At 47.2% G+C, this 14,878-nt stretch overlaps 4 protein-coding genes across 4 annotated transcripts; 1 reads left to right on the top strand and 3 right to left on the bottom strand.

Annotated features, from left to right (window-relative positions):
* Window positions 1–5,903: 5,903 nt before the first annotated feature.
* On the bottom strand, window positions 5,904–6,382 carry Pdw03_5022 (uncharacterized protein; the record flags this gene model as incomplete). The annotated part of the gene is made up of 2 exons (XM_014683218.1): window positions 5,904–6,228; window positions 6,309–6,382. The coding sequence occupies 2 exons, from the start codon at window positions 6,380–6,382 to the stop codon at window positions 5,904–5,906; spliced, it is 399 nt and encodes a 132-aa protein (XP_014538704.1).
* Window positions 6,383–8,640: 2,258 nt separating this feature from the next.
* Pdw03_5021 (SWR1-complex protein 5) lies at window positions 8,641–9,763 on the top strand (the record flags this gene model as incomplete). The annotated part of the gene is made up of 2 exons (XM_014683219.1): window positions 8,641–9,017; window positions 9,085–9,763. The coding sequence occupies 2 exons, from the start codon at window positions 8,641–8,643 to the stop codon at window positions 9,761–9,763; spliced, it is 1,056 nt and encodes a 351-aa protein (XP_014538705.1).
* A 525-nt stretch (window positions 9,764–10,288) lies between these two features.
* Pdw03_5020 (Ribonuclease T2, putative) lies at window positions 10,289–11,252 on the bottom strand (the record flags this gene model as incomplete). The annotated part of the gene is made up of 4 exons (XM_014683220.1): window positions 10,289–10,338; window positions 10,399–10,591; window positions 10,649–10,943; window positions 11,038–11,252. 4 exons carry the CDS (start codon window positions 11,250–11,252, stop codon window positions 10,289–10,291), a joined length of 753 nt encoding a protein of 250 aa, XP_014538706.1.
* Window positions 11,253–11,954: 702 nt separating this feature from the next.
* Window positions 11,955–13,657, bottom strand: Pdw03_5019 (MFS multidrug transporter, putative; the record flags this gene model as incomplete). Its single annotated transcript, XM_014683221.2, has 5 exons — window positions 11,955–12,473; window positions 12,529–12,955; window positions 13,007–13,139; window positions 13,190–13,303; window positions 13,360–13,657. The coding sequence occupies 5 exons, from the start codon at window positions 13,655–13,657 to the stop codon at window positions 11,955–11,957; spliced, it is 1,491 nt and encodes a 496-aa protein (XP_014538707.2).
* Window positions 13,658–14,878: the final 1,221 nt, after the last annotated feature.

Genomic DNA, 14,878 nt, shown 5'->3' with positions numbered 1-14,878 from the left:
TTGAGTACTTTAATCTAGCCAGGTACCACTAGTATATCATTTACCCAAGACCGTCTCTCCGATGCTATTCTGAGATTCATTTCGACTGCACATCTACCCTTTCGAGTGATCGAACACCCCCAATTCCACCGCATGTTAGAGGTTGCTCAACAATCATCCACTAAACTTACAATTCATCAGCACGAACCATTCGACGTCATCTCGATATAACAATCCAGAATAACCAGAAGGGGATTCTACAGAGGCTTCCAGAGGGGTGTCGGCTATCAATAGCCTTGGATTGCTGGACTTCTCCTTTCCAGCAGGCCTTTATGGCTATCACTGGTTACTTTATCGATCATAACTGGGATTATTGTGAGATTCTTCTAGGCTTTGAGCCTCTTCATGGCTCCCATACTGGTGAAAATCTCAGTAAAACCGTGACCCAGATCCTAACAGAGCATGGTATCTCGGATCGTGTCCTATCAGTGACTACAGACAACGCAACCAACAACAATACTTTGATGCAGAGTGTCCAGGACCACCTTCAGTCTCAGCATTCATCAGATCTCTCAATCTTCCGCGTTCCATGCATCGCGCATGTGATCCAGCCGAGTCTGAATGAGCTTCTTGGGAAGCTTAAGGCAGTGCCAAGCAATAAGGAGATCGAGTTAGAGTGGTCCGAGGAAAAAACCCACTCTTTCCAGAATAAGCGCAATACCTCCGGCAGTATCCAGATCACATATACATTGAAAAAGGTATATCTTCTACCCCTAGATCCTTATAATGGCTAGACTAATAAAAGTATGGAAGATCCGAGGACTAGCAGTCTTTATTAATGCAAGCCCACAACGTCGGGAGGCATTTATAGCCCTTCAGCCGGAGCCTGCATTGATTCCAATCCAAGATGTTCGGACACGATGGAATTCAACATTTCTGATGCTCAACCGTGCCAAGAAGCTCCAGCCATTCTATGATCAGTATTGTACTGATCATCAATATCTTTATTTCAAGCTCGATCAAGAAGAGTGGCGTCAAGTCGAGTATCTTCTTCTTCTGACAAAGCCCTTCTTTGATTTCACAATGATGCTATCAAAGACAAAGGATATTACCGCACACAATATCTACAGTATCTACAATAAGCTTTTCTCTCATCTCGATGCAGCCGAGGCGAAGCTTAAGAATAAAGGTGTGATCTGGAAGAAACGGATGTTATGGGCACTCCAAACAGCAAAGAAAAAGCTCTCCAAGTACTACACTGCCACCGAATACGAGCCTTATGGTGACATCTACGCTCTAGCAACAATCTTCTCTCCATCAAAGAAGCTCCGTTACTTTTCCTCGACTGATTGGCAGGGCGATATTGATTATGCGAATCGTTATCAAGAGGTCCTGAGCCGAGAGTTCGATCGATATAGGAAGATGCTTACGCATGATACTAATGACCCAGCGGCACTGGAGACTTCTGGAGTAGCCATCGATGAGAATGATGACTGTGATCTTGATGCTGCTTGTGCATCCCAGAACCAGCCATTGGAAGAGCTTACAAAACCAGATGACGACGAGATTGCACAATATCTTGCTCGTGGAATTGAGCGACAGAAACCTCGACTTTTCTGGAAGGAATATGAGAAGAGCTTCCCGACCCTAGCTAGGATAGCAAGGGACATTCTATCTATCCCTGCTAGTGGTGCTGGTGTTGAACGACTATTCAATTGTGCTCGTGATATCTGTCATTACCGTCGTGGTCAATTGAAGCCGAGTACAATCCGTGGCCTGATGCTGCATCAGTTTGCTACCAACTTTGATCTTCGGCAAGAGGAGCTGGAGATTATCAAAGAGCATCTATCTCAAAGTGAAGCTGCTTTGCTAGATCAAACTCGGAGATCATTACCACAGCTTGAGGTCTTAGAGCCTATCAGTGATAACGAGGAGGAGGATCAAGAGACTGGACTCGAGGCTACCCAGCACACTGAGAGCGGTGATAATGACTCGGATGATGATAGGGCTGAGCGATGTAGACGGGCAAAAGGAAAACAACCTCAAAAACGACCATGCGAGGCTGTTGAAGAGGATGATGAGCTTCCAGAGATGCTGGTCGATGGGAGTATTCCAAGTCGTTCAGGGCGGATTCGAAAACAGCCAAGGTTACCAGATGGCTTCCAGTTAGATCTGTAAATAGCAAATAGGTCCTAGAAGATTCAAATTCGTAAAACCCCCCAAAAAAGCATAGACTGAATTTCTGACCGTGGTCAAAGACTAGATTTGCGACCGTGGTCAGAGATTCCAATTGTATACTACTATAAGTAGAGCAGTGCTTAACCGTCTACCCATAATTTCTGACCTCGGTCAGAATTTCCAATTGTATACTACTACAAGTAGAGCAGTGCTTGACCTTCCACCCATAATTTCTGACCGAGGTCAGAAATTATACTTACCTGGTGATATTTAACAACCTCGAGTACCAAGTATTACACGAAAAATACATAGGAATGTATAATAATAATGCATACCCCTTGAGGTCACGAGTCTAGGCATGTTTGTATTGTTTGATATCCATTGGATATCCGCAGATATCCAATGGATATGAGGTCCATATCCAAATCCTCAAGGCTGCGGATATTGGATATCAAAAAATATCCAAATCCGCACTTTGCGGATATGGATTGCGGATATCCGCGGATATTGCGGATCGTGCCGCAGTCTAATCCTTCGCTTCCTGGGGTCGCCAGTGCTCCTGGGGTATATCCTACACCCCGGGGTAGATCGACCCCTCTGAGTATATCCTACCCCGTGCAGGGATATACTCCTCCTGTGATCACGTGATTGCTTGATTGGCTCTCGGTGGCCCATCTGTGTACCTGGTGGGTCACCACTGATTGGTGACGGGTAGGTCCGTAACATAAAATTGTCAGGGTGCGGGCTTGCAGGACGGTATGATAGGAGATGACTGGTAGGAACAGGTCATAACAGATCAGATTCCCATTGACAGGTACAGGCAGGGGCAGGCTATTATACAAGACGTAGCTCGAAGAGCTACAACAGGATCTAGAACTGAAGTTCAGATGAACAGGTCGAAGATCACGTGCCGTGATCTTCCTCTAACTAAGCATCACGGTTCGCACCGTGACAAAAATCGTCCCAAAGCTTAAAGGAGAAGTCAACTAAGCTAACTAGAAACACCGGTTTTACATAGCTTTAAAGGAGAATAATAAGGTATATATTCATGTTATTAAGAGTATACTCGTCCTTCCCGACCTAACTTCGTTAATATCACAGAATGTCACGGTGCGAACCGTGATGCTTAGTTAGAGGAAGATCACGGCACGTGATCTTCGACCTGTTCATCTGAACTTCAGTTCTAGATCCTGTTGTAGCTCTTCGAGCTACGTCTTGTATAATAGCCTGCCCCTGCCTGTACCTGTCAATGGGAATCTGATCTGTTATGACCTGTTCCTACCAGTCATCTCCTATCATACCGTCCTGCAAGCCCGCACCCTGACAACCACCTAAATAGTGAAAACAGGTAGTTCTTGAAGCTCCGAATAGCTTTAAAAACTAGGGGGTGTATCAGAATACTAGGTACAATATATATAGGAAACCATACATAACCTCGGGGGACTCGGCTATCCCACAACAAAAGTACGAAGATTAGTAATCCAGATCCTATATAGATTGCATAAATAGGGATTTTTGTCAAACCTCAAATTACGGCCTCCCTAGGCCATAAACAGGAACCTTGGTTTTTGTTATGGTCTAGTGGAAAAGTACGCTGTATTTCGTTCAACAATTTTTGTCATTTTTAGTGAGTCGGAGAATTTGATACCTGTCATTTCAACCAAAACATTTCAGACAGTCAGATTTCTGTCACTTACCATACGCGGTGGCACGTCTGGGGTAGGGAGAAACATTGATAAACAGAAACCAAGGCCTAGATCTATACAAGGAATACGAGGATACCTCGAATAAACAAGGCAGGTAGGTATGTGGTGTTCCTGAATCATCCTTGCCGCTGATGGCCAGGTACAAATTCTCGGCGCTTCGCCATCTCTTATCATAGGTCACGATGGCCACCCTTGAGACGAAAGAGACCTGTTGTTCAACCACAAATTTGATACAAACCACGCGCAGACTCTATCTGTGGGTCTAGTAGGCGCTTTAGTGCTTGTTCCCCGATGTGTCTGCCAAGTCTGAATGGTAGGCAATTATGCTCCGGGGATGTACAACCCCCAGTTGCAAGGCCACTCACTAAAATTCCCGACGGTCCTGTGAATTCAACTCAAACCCCCCAAGGGGAATTAGCGCGGCCGTTTCCCATTGAGGCGCTCTGCATAGCTTATTGCAGTATTACGGGCTGAATGTCGTCTTCGGAAGACGCGCTCATTTGGTTTACTTTTGTGATAGCATAGCGCTTGCTACACTAGTCCCTTGGATCAATCCTGGGACTATGTTTCCGCAAATTTACATATCACAGCTGATATCTGTTGACATCATTTGAGACAGAGTCGTTTGAACATAGTACCTGCCTTTGCTTTTATCCCCCTCCCTTTCTATCATCGCCCCTGAATGGTTCTTCGTTCCTTCATATCAACTTCAAGGAGTATCCTTGCCGGCAAGGTTGTCATTGAAAGTTACACACTCTCCGTCGGCCCCTCTTTATCATCTTACAAGACCCAACGACACTCCTTCATCATGACCTTAAACTCATCCCCAGACATGGAGGAATCAAACTTTCTGGAACGGAATCCGGTCATTCAATTTGCACGACGTGGTCTATCTTTCTTGATTTTCGGTGTTGCTATTGCCGTTGTAGCGTGCGAAGCCCCGCCCTTGCGACATTATAAGAACACCTCCCAGTAGGCGAGTGCCGGTCTCGCACTGTGGCCTTTGAACTTTGACCTCCATCCAACAATCGTCGCCATTTCGCGCGGCTGTATAATCACCATCTTGAATTTGGTATATATCGCGGTTACGCTTCTGCCATCCCAAGTCTAACACCCCTCCCATTGTGTGGCCACTCCTGCTACCACAAACTAACACCAATCCAGTCACACTCCCGTATCTGATGACTTAAAATCTACGCCTCAGCTTCAGCCATCGCAGGCTTTTCAAACACCCTGGTTGGCATCCTATTTATAATCTGCCTACCGTTCTCGGATTACCCAGCAGGGTTCAGCAAGAACGAATGCCTCCACAGCTGGACCTGCAAGTGGAAAACCGGGACAAGCAGCACTCAGGTACCCCGTCACTTCGATCGTGACTGCATCAACACTCGTACTGGCTTTGCGTTGTTGCGTGTTCATCTTGGAATGGAGGTGTTGGTGGGACTCGTTGCTACTGTTGGCATGTGGTTCCAGCGGGAAATTTCTTGTCGTCAGACAAAGCAATTCCAAATCAAGAGGTAAGAGATTGCTACGAAGCAGGGGCATCGCAACTGACGAGTTGGCGACTTCTGGAGAACTTGGGTGCTGCGTAAGTGTGGCGTTGGTTCATCAATCTACATGTACAAAAATGGTCAGCCGCTTGTGTGGCCTAGCGACGTATCTTGTTTCTTTCTTTCTGGTAGAATTGTTGAATGTCTCGATGAACGTCTTTTTGTAGATTTCTTCTCACTATTGTCAAGGTTGACAGGTAGAATTAAAAAAAAGAGGCAGGACAGGTCTTGAAACGTGTGGATAACTTATTGATGAATAAAAATGTGTCCCTCTGTTCAGTAGAAGGAATGTGTTCATGGTGAAATATATGCTAGGAATTGATTCGCTGAGGGAAACGGGCTCGATTTCTCTGTGGTTTCCTTTCACTTAACCATGGGTCATTGTTTATTGCATTAAATGCTTTGCAGCAAGATGTAGGACATGATTTGCTTTTAAGTATGCTGTCATTCTAACTAATATCCCAGAGTAAAGATTCCAAAGCCATCAGTCTCAAAATGCAGCCCCTATTCCTAAAATGACAAGAGCCAACCAGCTACCAGCATAATTTGCAACTGCAGCTCCCTCTGATGGACTCGTTGACTTTTCATTCACAATAGAGGCTTTAGTCGGTCCAGCAGTGGTAGAAGAACTGCCAGTTATGGTTAGACTAGCATCTGTGTCTGTAGGTTGTGCGGCATTAGACCCGGGCAGAGTCCATGAAGGTGCAACAGTGGTCTCTCCTTGGTCATATGCGTTCGCGGTAGCGCAATCATTTACACTGAGTTGTTTGGCTGCGGACGAATCCGGATCGTCATCGGAGCAGTCTACATAACAGCTGTTCACGTATGTTAGTACTGGGGGTCGGAGGTGCATTCTATTGAGGAATCGCAAGAGTCAGAAAGATAGTCTACTCACCTGGCAATGTTTGCAGCGCCTGAACACTTGCAGTCCCAATCACTTGAAGCACACTTTGCGAGTCCACGCTTCATGATCGCGACACATGAATCTACTACTCTGTTTATTATAAGAAGCAAATCTTAAGTGGCAAATCGTAGGCGATTAGAGGCTCATCAGCTTACTTTTGGGAAGTGCAGTTCGAGTTGCCGCTTGTGCTTGCAGATGTGGGTGTTGCATCTTGAGCGGCGATGAGTGTAGCCGATGCAGCAAGTAGAAGGGAGAGATTAGTAGTAAAGAAATGCATCTGGATGATGAATAGTTCTATATAAACGAATACAAGGACTTAAAAAAATGCGAAGATGCGTTCCGATAGGTATAAAGTAGAATTTGAGAGTGAAAGTTCAAGTTGACTCACTGACGATCTTATATTGGATGTGTGGGAGCTTGGATTTTTGGATCTCGAACGTTACATTCATCTTAAAAACAATGAAACCATTGGGCCCTCTTTCAAGGCCGTGTCTATTCCCGGAGCGTTGACAGGAGGGGGAGTCCGAAGAAAGCTCCCGCATGGAAAATCTTTTTCAGGCCCACACTCTCAGCCAGGCATTATGCACATTTATGCCCAAGCAAACTACGTGGGTAGAAGAGAGAGATTGAATAAGCCAACTATAAAAGATGGTTCCTTGCGTGTGCCGGGTTAGTATGAAGACCTAAACAACAAGTTTGGTTGAAACTCAAGATCGAACCAGAAGACAAATTCCCCCAAAGCAGTATTCTGGCTCAAACAGGATTGCGAGGTACCATGGGAGTTGATTATAAGGTGCTTCTGCGACATCATGACCCCTTTTGATGTCGCATTCCAGATCTCTGGGTTGCATTCTTTAGTCGAAGCCTCTGCTTGCGTTGGCCAATGGTGAATGACCAGAACCGCATTAGGAATATCTGAAGTCTCCACCAACTGGCTACAAGTTCCTATGTTGTACTGTCGCATTTAATATTAGTCATGCAATGGAAAGTAGTTCGCTACTCGCACATCCCTCATCGAGATCTTCTCCATATCCATACTTGGGAATCGTTTCTTGCCTTTGTAAATCATGATACCATGATGTCTCAATAACATAGTCTACCATAGTAGAAAGATGTAGAATGATGTAGAAAGATATTGAAGATCCAACTAAGTACTTCGCACCTTCCTATACAACGAGGTCGATCTAAATCGTACCTGCCATAAGCGCATAAATTAACGATCCCACACCCAAGAATACCCGGAGCGATCGCGATCTTAATAGATACAACATCTGAATTTTAAATTGCCAAACTATTACCACTCAACAGCACAATGGGACAGCTATTTTCCTCACGGTCTGCCCCCAGGTCTGACCGCACATGATGATGGCAAGGCTGGGGCGCCTTAGGCCTCCTTGGGAGACTGTGGGTACATACCTAATAACGCTCTCTGTAGGGCCAGGTACATTTTGGCCATAAGCATTGAGGGATTTGGAGGGCAAATCGCCCAAGTCAACAGACGCCATAATGGCAGTCTTCGGTGTCCATCACGACAGTCGAGGGTTTTATCTGGCAGGAAATTAGTAGATTATTCACTAGCCACAAGGGCCCAGAGGGGAGCTCCATTTTTATCAAAAAAGACACCTAAAAAAAATTGCATCTGAAATATAATGTTCGTAGAACAGAAGGCAAAGCGCAAACGCTCTAAGCTCTACCATTTGAGCGATGGACACCAACTCCTTATAAACTTCTCTTCACACAACTCCACCTCCTAGCTTGGTACTGCTATGAATCTCAACAGTAAGTAGTTCAGTGCGACTCTTTCTTATATTGCTTTCTTGGGTCCTTTTGTTCCTCTGACTACTGCTGTCAGTTTTGGGAAAGATTTATTTTTCTTCCCTATTCTTCTTCTTCTATCAAAACGTGAATGTTATCTCTTTGTTTCATTGCTACCCCAGGTGTCAATCCTCTACCATGCTATCGTGACAATCGCAATCTAGTCCCATGTGTTCATCAAGGGAGCAGGCAGCAGATGGATGTCCAGGACTGCCAATGATGTGGATGGGTTTATGCTTTCCAGAAGTGCCGCCAGTAGTAGCAGCATATGAGATCTCCAGAGATGAGATGTGCCATTTGAGAGAGTTGGGTTCAGCTGTATTTTGTAGGAGCTCAGGCCAGCACAAGTAGAGCTTTGATTGCAGAGATGGGTTGATCTATCCGAAGTTGGAGATGACGAACATCATACATAGCTGCGACACCGCCTTTGGCAGAAATTCATCCTTCTACACTGCACTGCGCCTTGTCCGTCTGGATCTCCTCCTGGCACGCGAAAAGAACATTGACCATGACAACCCCTATTTTGCCAGAAAATCAGGACCTCAATGAGGAGGCCTATGACTCTGCCGAGGATGAAGATTTCGAGCTAGACGCGGCACCCGACGACTCCGACTTATCTTCCGATGCCGATGAGGCCGCAGAACCCGCAAAGAAGAAACGAAAGACAGACACCCAATCTCAATTCCCCAAGGTTGCAGAACTCGACTCTGGAGATGAAGCCACAATCAGAAAAGCGAGGGAAAAGAAAGAAAAGAAGGCCAAGGGAAAGAAACCCAAGGGCAAACATGCGCGCGATAGCGACGAGGATAATGACGACATTGACATGGATGACGATGAAGGAGGAACAGGAGGATTCGTACGAACACGCGCAATGAAACAACAAACGTGAGTTTTCGGTTCTAGTCAAGGTTTACTGACTTATATCGGGTTCTAATACGCGTTTCCCGAGCAGACAAGAAGAACAGCGCAAACCGCTGGCCGGAATTGACGGCGCGACCGTGGATATAGACGCCCTTTGGGAGCAGATGAATGCCCCCCAAGGCCATACCAGCTTGCAGCCACCTCAGACCCAGCAGATACCCGAATCCGCTCCCGAATCCGAGCCAATGAATGCACAGGACCAGGGTGCCAGAGATGCGGAACACAGAATCGGCCATGCCACGCACGTCGATCAGATGATCAAGATCAAGCGCACCTACAAATTTGCCGGAGAATGGATCACCGAGGAGAAGGTCGTGCCCAAACACTCGGCGGAGGCTCAGGCATTTTTGTCGGGTGGGGAGAATGTCGAACACACCGATGAGGATGCCGCAGCATCAAACGCCGCTCGTAACCTTCGGCGACCGCTTCGCAAGATCTCGCGATTCGACCCCAACCCGACCGGTACGATTAAGAAGAGCTGGGAGAAGAAAGTCGTTGCTGATGACAAGGGTGCGCGCGGACCCAAAATCAACACCGTGGAAAAGTCAAGACTCGACTGGGCCTCGTACGTTGACTCGGCGGGTATCAGGGACGAGCTACGCACACATAGCAAAGCCAAGGAGGGTTATATCGGTCGCATGGATTTCTTGGGTCGTATGGAAGACAAGAGGGAAGACGAACGGCGGGCTGCCCGGCTCAAGGGCGCATGAAAACAGCCCTCGTGCGTTCTCTACCCAAACCCCTTCTGGTGTCAGATACACTTTTCCTCCCCGCCGCAGGCTGCTATCAGGACATGGCTACCGGAGTCGTGATATTACGAAACTCTCCTACGGTCTTTGTTTATGAGCAACGGCTCACTTGAATCCGATCGCAAGGGTGAGGTCTCGACCACAAGCCTCACCCGACTCACCGGTGCCTAAAATGGCTTTGTGCTCAATGTCTGCTGCAGGGCCAGGATTTATTCACGAGAGTGGCATACCTCCTTGCCTCAAAACTTCGAGTCCAAACATGACCATGTGGTCAACGGCCGTGAGGTATAACGACCAGTTTACCTTTCTACCCAGTGAAATGTTACGATCAATCAAAAAGATGCTCATAATATCAGATTAACGAGATTTCGAATCTGTGTCAACATGTACTATTTATAACAGTCATCCAGAAATACCACTTCAGCGACACTTTTTGCAAATCCACAAGAACCATCATGACCAGGACACATCAAACCCGTTCCCTATTCACTTGGGCACATACTTGATGCCAGTGTCTGGGCAGCCAGAAGCAGTGACTAAAAGGATCAAGTTGTCAGCAAAAAAGAACCCACCAGAAAGAAAACAAGAAAACTTACGCGCATCGACAGCCTTGTATTTTCCATGAATAGTATTGCCCTTGACATGGAAGAAATACCAAACCTGGTTCAAGTTGCCACTAGAGCAGCCAAGGTAAACCGAGGCGCCATGCATGGAAGTAAGAGCCTGCTGGATCGCGCTGAGAGTGTAGGTTTTGGATGTACTCGGAGTAATGCCAGCAGCGGCAAGAGCCTGGGAAACAGTCAGAAACGAACGGCACATGTCATGAAGGGCAGAGAGAGGACAGACCTTGTGCGTATCCAACCTCTTGAACAAATTAACCGTCTTCTTGAAGAAATCACCCACTTCCTCCTGTGGCTTATAGCTGGAATAGCAGCTGGGGTCGATGGTGTTGATGCAAGTACCGTGCTTGCTCCACTCGTGCGACCAGAAGTTCTCGTTATCCCCATTGATATCAACCCAGTACTCTTCCATGTAGTCGACCAGGTCACAGAGACCCTGGCCCTGCAGGATCGCTGTGATATTTGAGTAAGCGCGCTCCGAGTCGCAGTACGACTGGTATGTGCCATCACAGTTGTCGGGCCTGAAGGGACGGATCAGTCTATGGTCTATGACTTCGGGTATCTACAAGGGGGTGATTGTCTTGTAGACCAGGTTGAATGTCAGTTTTTACGTACCACAATCCGTGGATGGTCCATGAGTCGTCGGGACCGGATGACGGGTTGGTATCCCAGAATTGAGTCTGGAGGAGGGTACCACCTGGGTAATTGAAGCAGCAGGTGGGTTGGGTGGAGGAGCTCGAGCAGCTGAAAGCAGTCCTGCTCGGGCAGGTTTCAAGGTGCCCGCTTGTACCGGTGATTAGGCCCATTGCTGCTAGGGCAAGCATGCCCATTGAGGATTGAGATTGGACCATTTTTTCCCCCCAAGATTGAATAGAGGTTTGTTGAGCTAAGTGAAGAGATGCAAGAGGATCATCGAACGGTTTTATGCTTGGGCTCAGGGATACATTGCCAATGTAGCACATGCACCAAAAGAAAGACGCTGATTTGTTCTCGGATGTCGCCGCTATATTGTACACCGATCGCCTTGGGGGCATAAGTACCATGAAGGACCGTACGGAGTAGTGCTAGTCCAAGTAGGTGACGATCATCGAGCGGGGCAAGGTGAGTGGTGGATTTTTCCCCCCTTCTCTCCAATGACAAGTCAGAAATCCACAACGCACTCAAGCGCTAAATCCTGGTCCGACGGTTTGCGTCTGAAGACCGACAAAACGCCTCTGCATTGACCGGGCTACTCCTTCGGATCTCCGACTGTTGCTCCAAGTCAATCCAAGATGCCTCGACCCTGCAAGATGGAAATCCGCCGATCGCCCAACGCTGACGAACCAAAATGTGTAGCCCTCGATTTGGACTGGATCTGAAAGCCGGTGTTGCTTCACTAGAAAAAGACAATGGCTGTTGTGGGTATCTCTAGGTACAATCCTAGAATTCTACGGGAGTGTCTCGTCCGTGCAGCTGACAGTGCGTTCTCCACATCACGGAACCCGTGTTGGCTTGCTTGGATGTAATGAAATGGAACCAAGAATTATAGAAATTTAAGATAAGAACGGGTCCTGTTCCTCCTCATTGGCCCGTGGAGATAGCCCAAGTCGAATGTGCCAAACGGCGATGACGGCAACAACGAAAAAGAGAGAGGCTTGCAAGAACGGCAGTCCCATCCAGGCAGTTCCAAGATGCATGCCTAACCGGAAGAGGTTGGCAAATATTGGGCCGGAAACAAGTGTTCCCAGGGCCTGTGCAATGGAAATTGCCGAGTATAAAGTGCCAGCATGGTCGAGTTGTACGAGTGAAGTAGCCAGACTGCGTGTGGTGACTGTGAATGATGAACCGATTGACAAGATGACCTGACCACCGATCAAGATAGACGGTGTCGGAGCGATGGAGATAATGACGAACCCAATGATCGAAAGCACGCCGCTACCTTTGCTCAAGAAATGGTCGCTACGTTTCCCATGGAGGTTCAAGTGTTTGACGGTTAAGAATGTCAGGATTGGCATTATGATCAAATATGTCACGATAGAAAATATCCCGCGCAGCGAGATCAAGAGACTGGACTAAATTCTGGTTAATTTGTTTTTCCCATTCGACCGAGAGAGAACGGGCACATACGCGACGAATACTCCAGTCAAACTTCTTTGACACATATTGCAGAAGTAGGTTCGTGGATTGTCGACTCATCATTGTGACGAACATCACGAAAACCATTAGACAGATGTTGGAATCAGTCCAAATGAAACGTGTGGACTGTGTGAACTCGCGAACTTGTCGGATGACCTCCTGCAACACTGTCCGCTTTCTCGGCTGGGACTGCTCGCCTTCGCTATCCTGTTCTGGGCCTTCTCGATTGACTCGCATTCCCTTGGCGTTTCTGAGAGTTTCGGGGAGGAAGAAGACTGGAATACTGCCCACAACAATGATGCAAATTGATAGCATAAAGGGAACCATTGGACCAAAGGTCATCAAATAAGCACTAAGTGGGGTGGCCAGAATTTCTGCGATTTGGATGCAAGACTGTAAACGGAAGAGTGCGGTTGCTCTGGATAGTTGTTAGAATTCACAGCAGAGAACGATCAAATCATCCAAGTACCTCTCATCTTCAGAGAAGATATCAGCTACTACAACCATGGCAATGGCCGTGAGGACTTGGTCGCCACCGCCGATGATCTTGAACACAGCTGACAGCCAGACCATCCGGAGGGGAATGACGGTTGACCATAGACCTAAGTTACGAATTCAGTAAAACACCGGCCAACCAGTTTCACCCACCTACAAACTATCCTGACCCAGATCTCCCCAAGGAGAATGCCTAGCATACTAAGATATACGAGAGGCTTTCGCCCCCAGCGATCCGCCATGACACCGTATGGCAGCGAGAGTAAAAGACCTGCATTTCCAAAATCATTAGCATCCTAAGGTCAGTCTATCGTAAAGGGCACAAACCAGGCACCACATCGAATGCATTTTGGTATCCAATCACAAGCGCCAGTTCTGCCTGTACAGCCTCTGCTTTACACGGGTTGGCCTCTGGAATCAGAGTCCTATTTGCTCTGTGAAGAGGAGCCTGGTTTCGACAGATGATTTCCTCATAGACAGCGATTTGCGGTGCAGTGGACAAGAAGAATCCGAAGTCGACCGATAACAAGAATATAGCACACACGATGGAGATCAGTAGTTTCTTTGGGTGCTGGAATGATTTAGCGTGTGCTAACAGCGGTTCAATTTCTGTGAAGGTGTTCATTGCGTTCATTTGTAGCATTGGGGAAAGAAAAAGAAGCCAAAAGGCAAGGAAGTTGGTGATTACGCCATTCCCCCTTTAAGATTGTTCTCCGAGTCCAATCGCCGTTGGCTTCGGGTGCTTCTTTTCTTCTTTTCTTTTTTTCTTCTTTGTCTTGGCTTTTTGACCTTGTATTGATCTTTCTACTCCGTAATTATCCTGGACACTGGATCCAATGAAAAAATTCCATTTGAAGAGTGTTGTTTAGAACTCGGAGTCCGTCACTTTCATCAACTCCACGTCTTTGACGTATAAGGCTCAAATCATCAAATGGTATCAAAGACAGAATGTCCCTGAATTCTTATGACAAGGACTTCTGTGAAACCAAACCGGCATGAACGCATCCGGGAGGACTAGGAGAAACGTGGTCTTGGAGAATGAGCTGTGTGATCTGTTTCTTTTACGACATCTTCCTAGGAACGTAACCCCACCTTCATGCCGTTCCCATCGGTCTGAGCCCAGAGAGCATGAGCCACTCATTCACCCAGGCGAGGGTGGCGGCAAACCAATACCCAACAAAGATGAGCCGTACAAGTCTCGAGGGGATACAGGGATATCTCACAACGAAGATTGCTGACCGCATTTTCTTGACCACGCAAATATGCAAGTTTCCGTCGGTCTCGCTTTCTGTATGCGCCCGAACCTACACTTTGAGATTTCGAATCTGACCGCCGCCAACACTGTGGAGATCGTGGAAATCCCCGGGGAGTTTCTCGGAGGATTTAGCGAAGACTTTTCCGGCCTTTTTTGCTTTCCTTTTTGGTCTGCGGCTTTCCGTTGCACACGAGCGGGAGTCGGGTGGCGCCCACGTCGTGAAGTCCGACACGTTCGGCTCTGGGCTTGCATTGTCGGAGATGAGATTCTTATCTATCCTGGTGACTTATCCAGATCATTGGTTCTTGGGTTCCTCGTGTTTCACTGTCTGTTCGAGGATTGGTGATACGTGTTCGTCCCGGCTGGTTATCTTTGGGTTGTCACGACTCAAATGTGGGCAATGGACTTTTTTTTTTTTCCCCCGCATGGTTCGGCCTTGGGACACGCGGGCAGCCACTTGCTTGCAGCATGTGGATAAGTTGGCATTTCTTCCAACTTCTCGCCGTGTTCTTGAGTGGTTGCCGAGTCTGTGGTCTTTGGACAGCTATTCACGTTAGGAAATTGATGCGAGAATCTTGGTATTTGCGTCTT

Source organism: Penicillium digitatum, chromosome 1 (genome assembly GCF_016767815.1).
Source record: "Penicillium digitatum chromosome 1, complete sequence".
NCBI lineage: Eukaryota > Fungi > Ascomycota > Eurotiomycetes > Eurotiales > Aspergillaceae > Penicillium > Penicillium digitatum.
The sequence above is the reverse complement of the archived record's forward strand: the minus strand, read 5'-3'. Positions and strand labels throughout refer to the sequence as shown.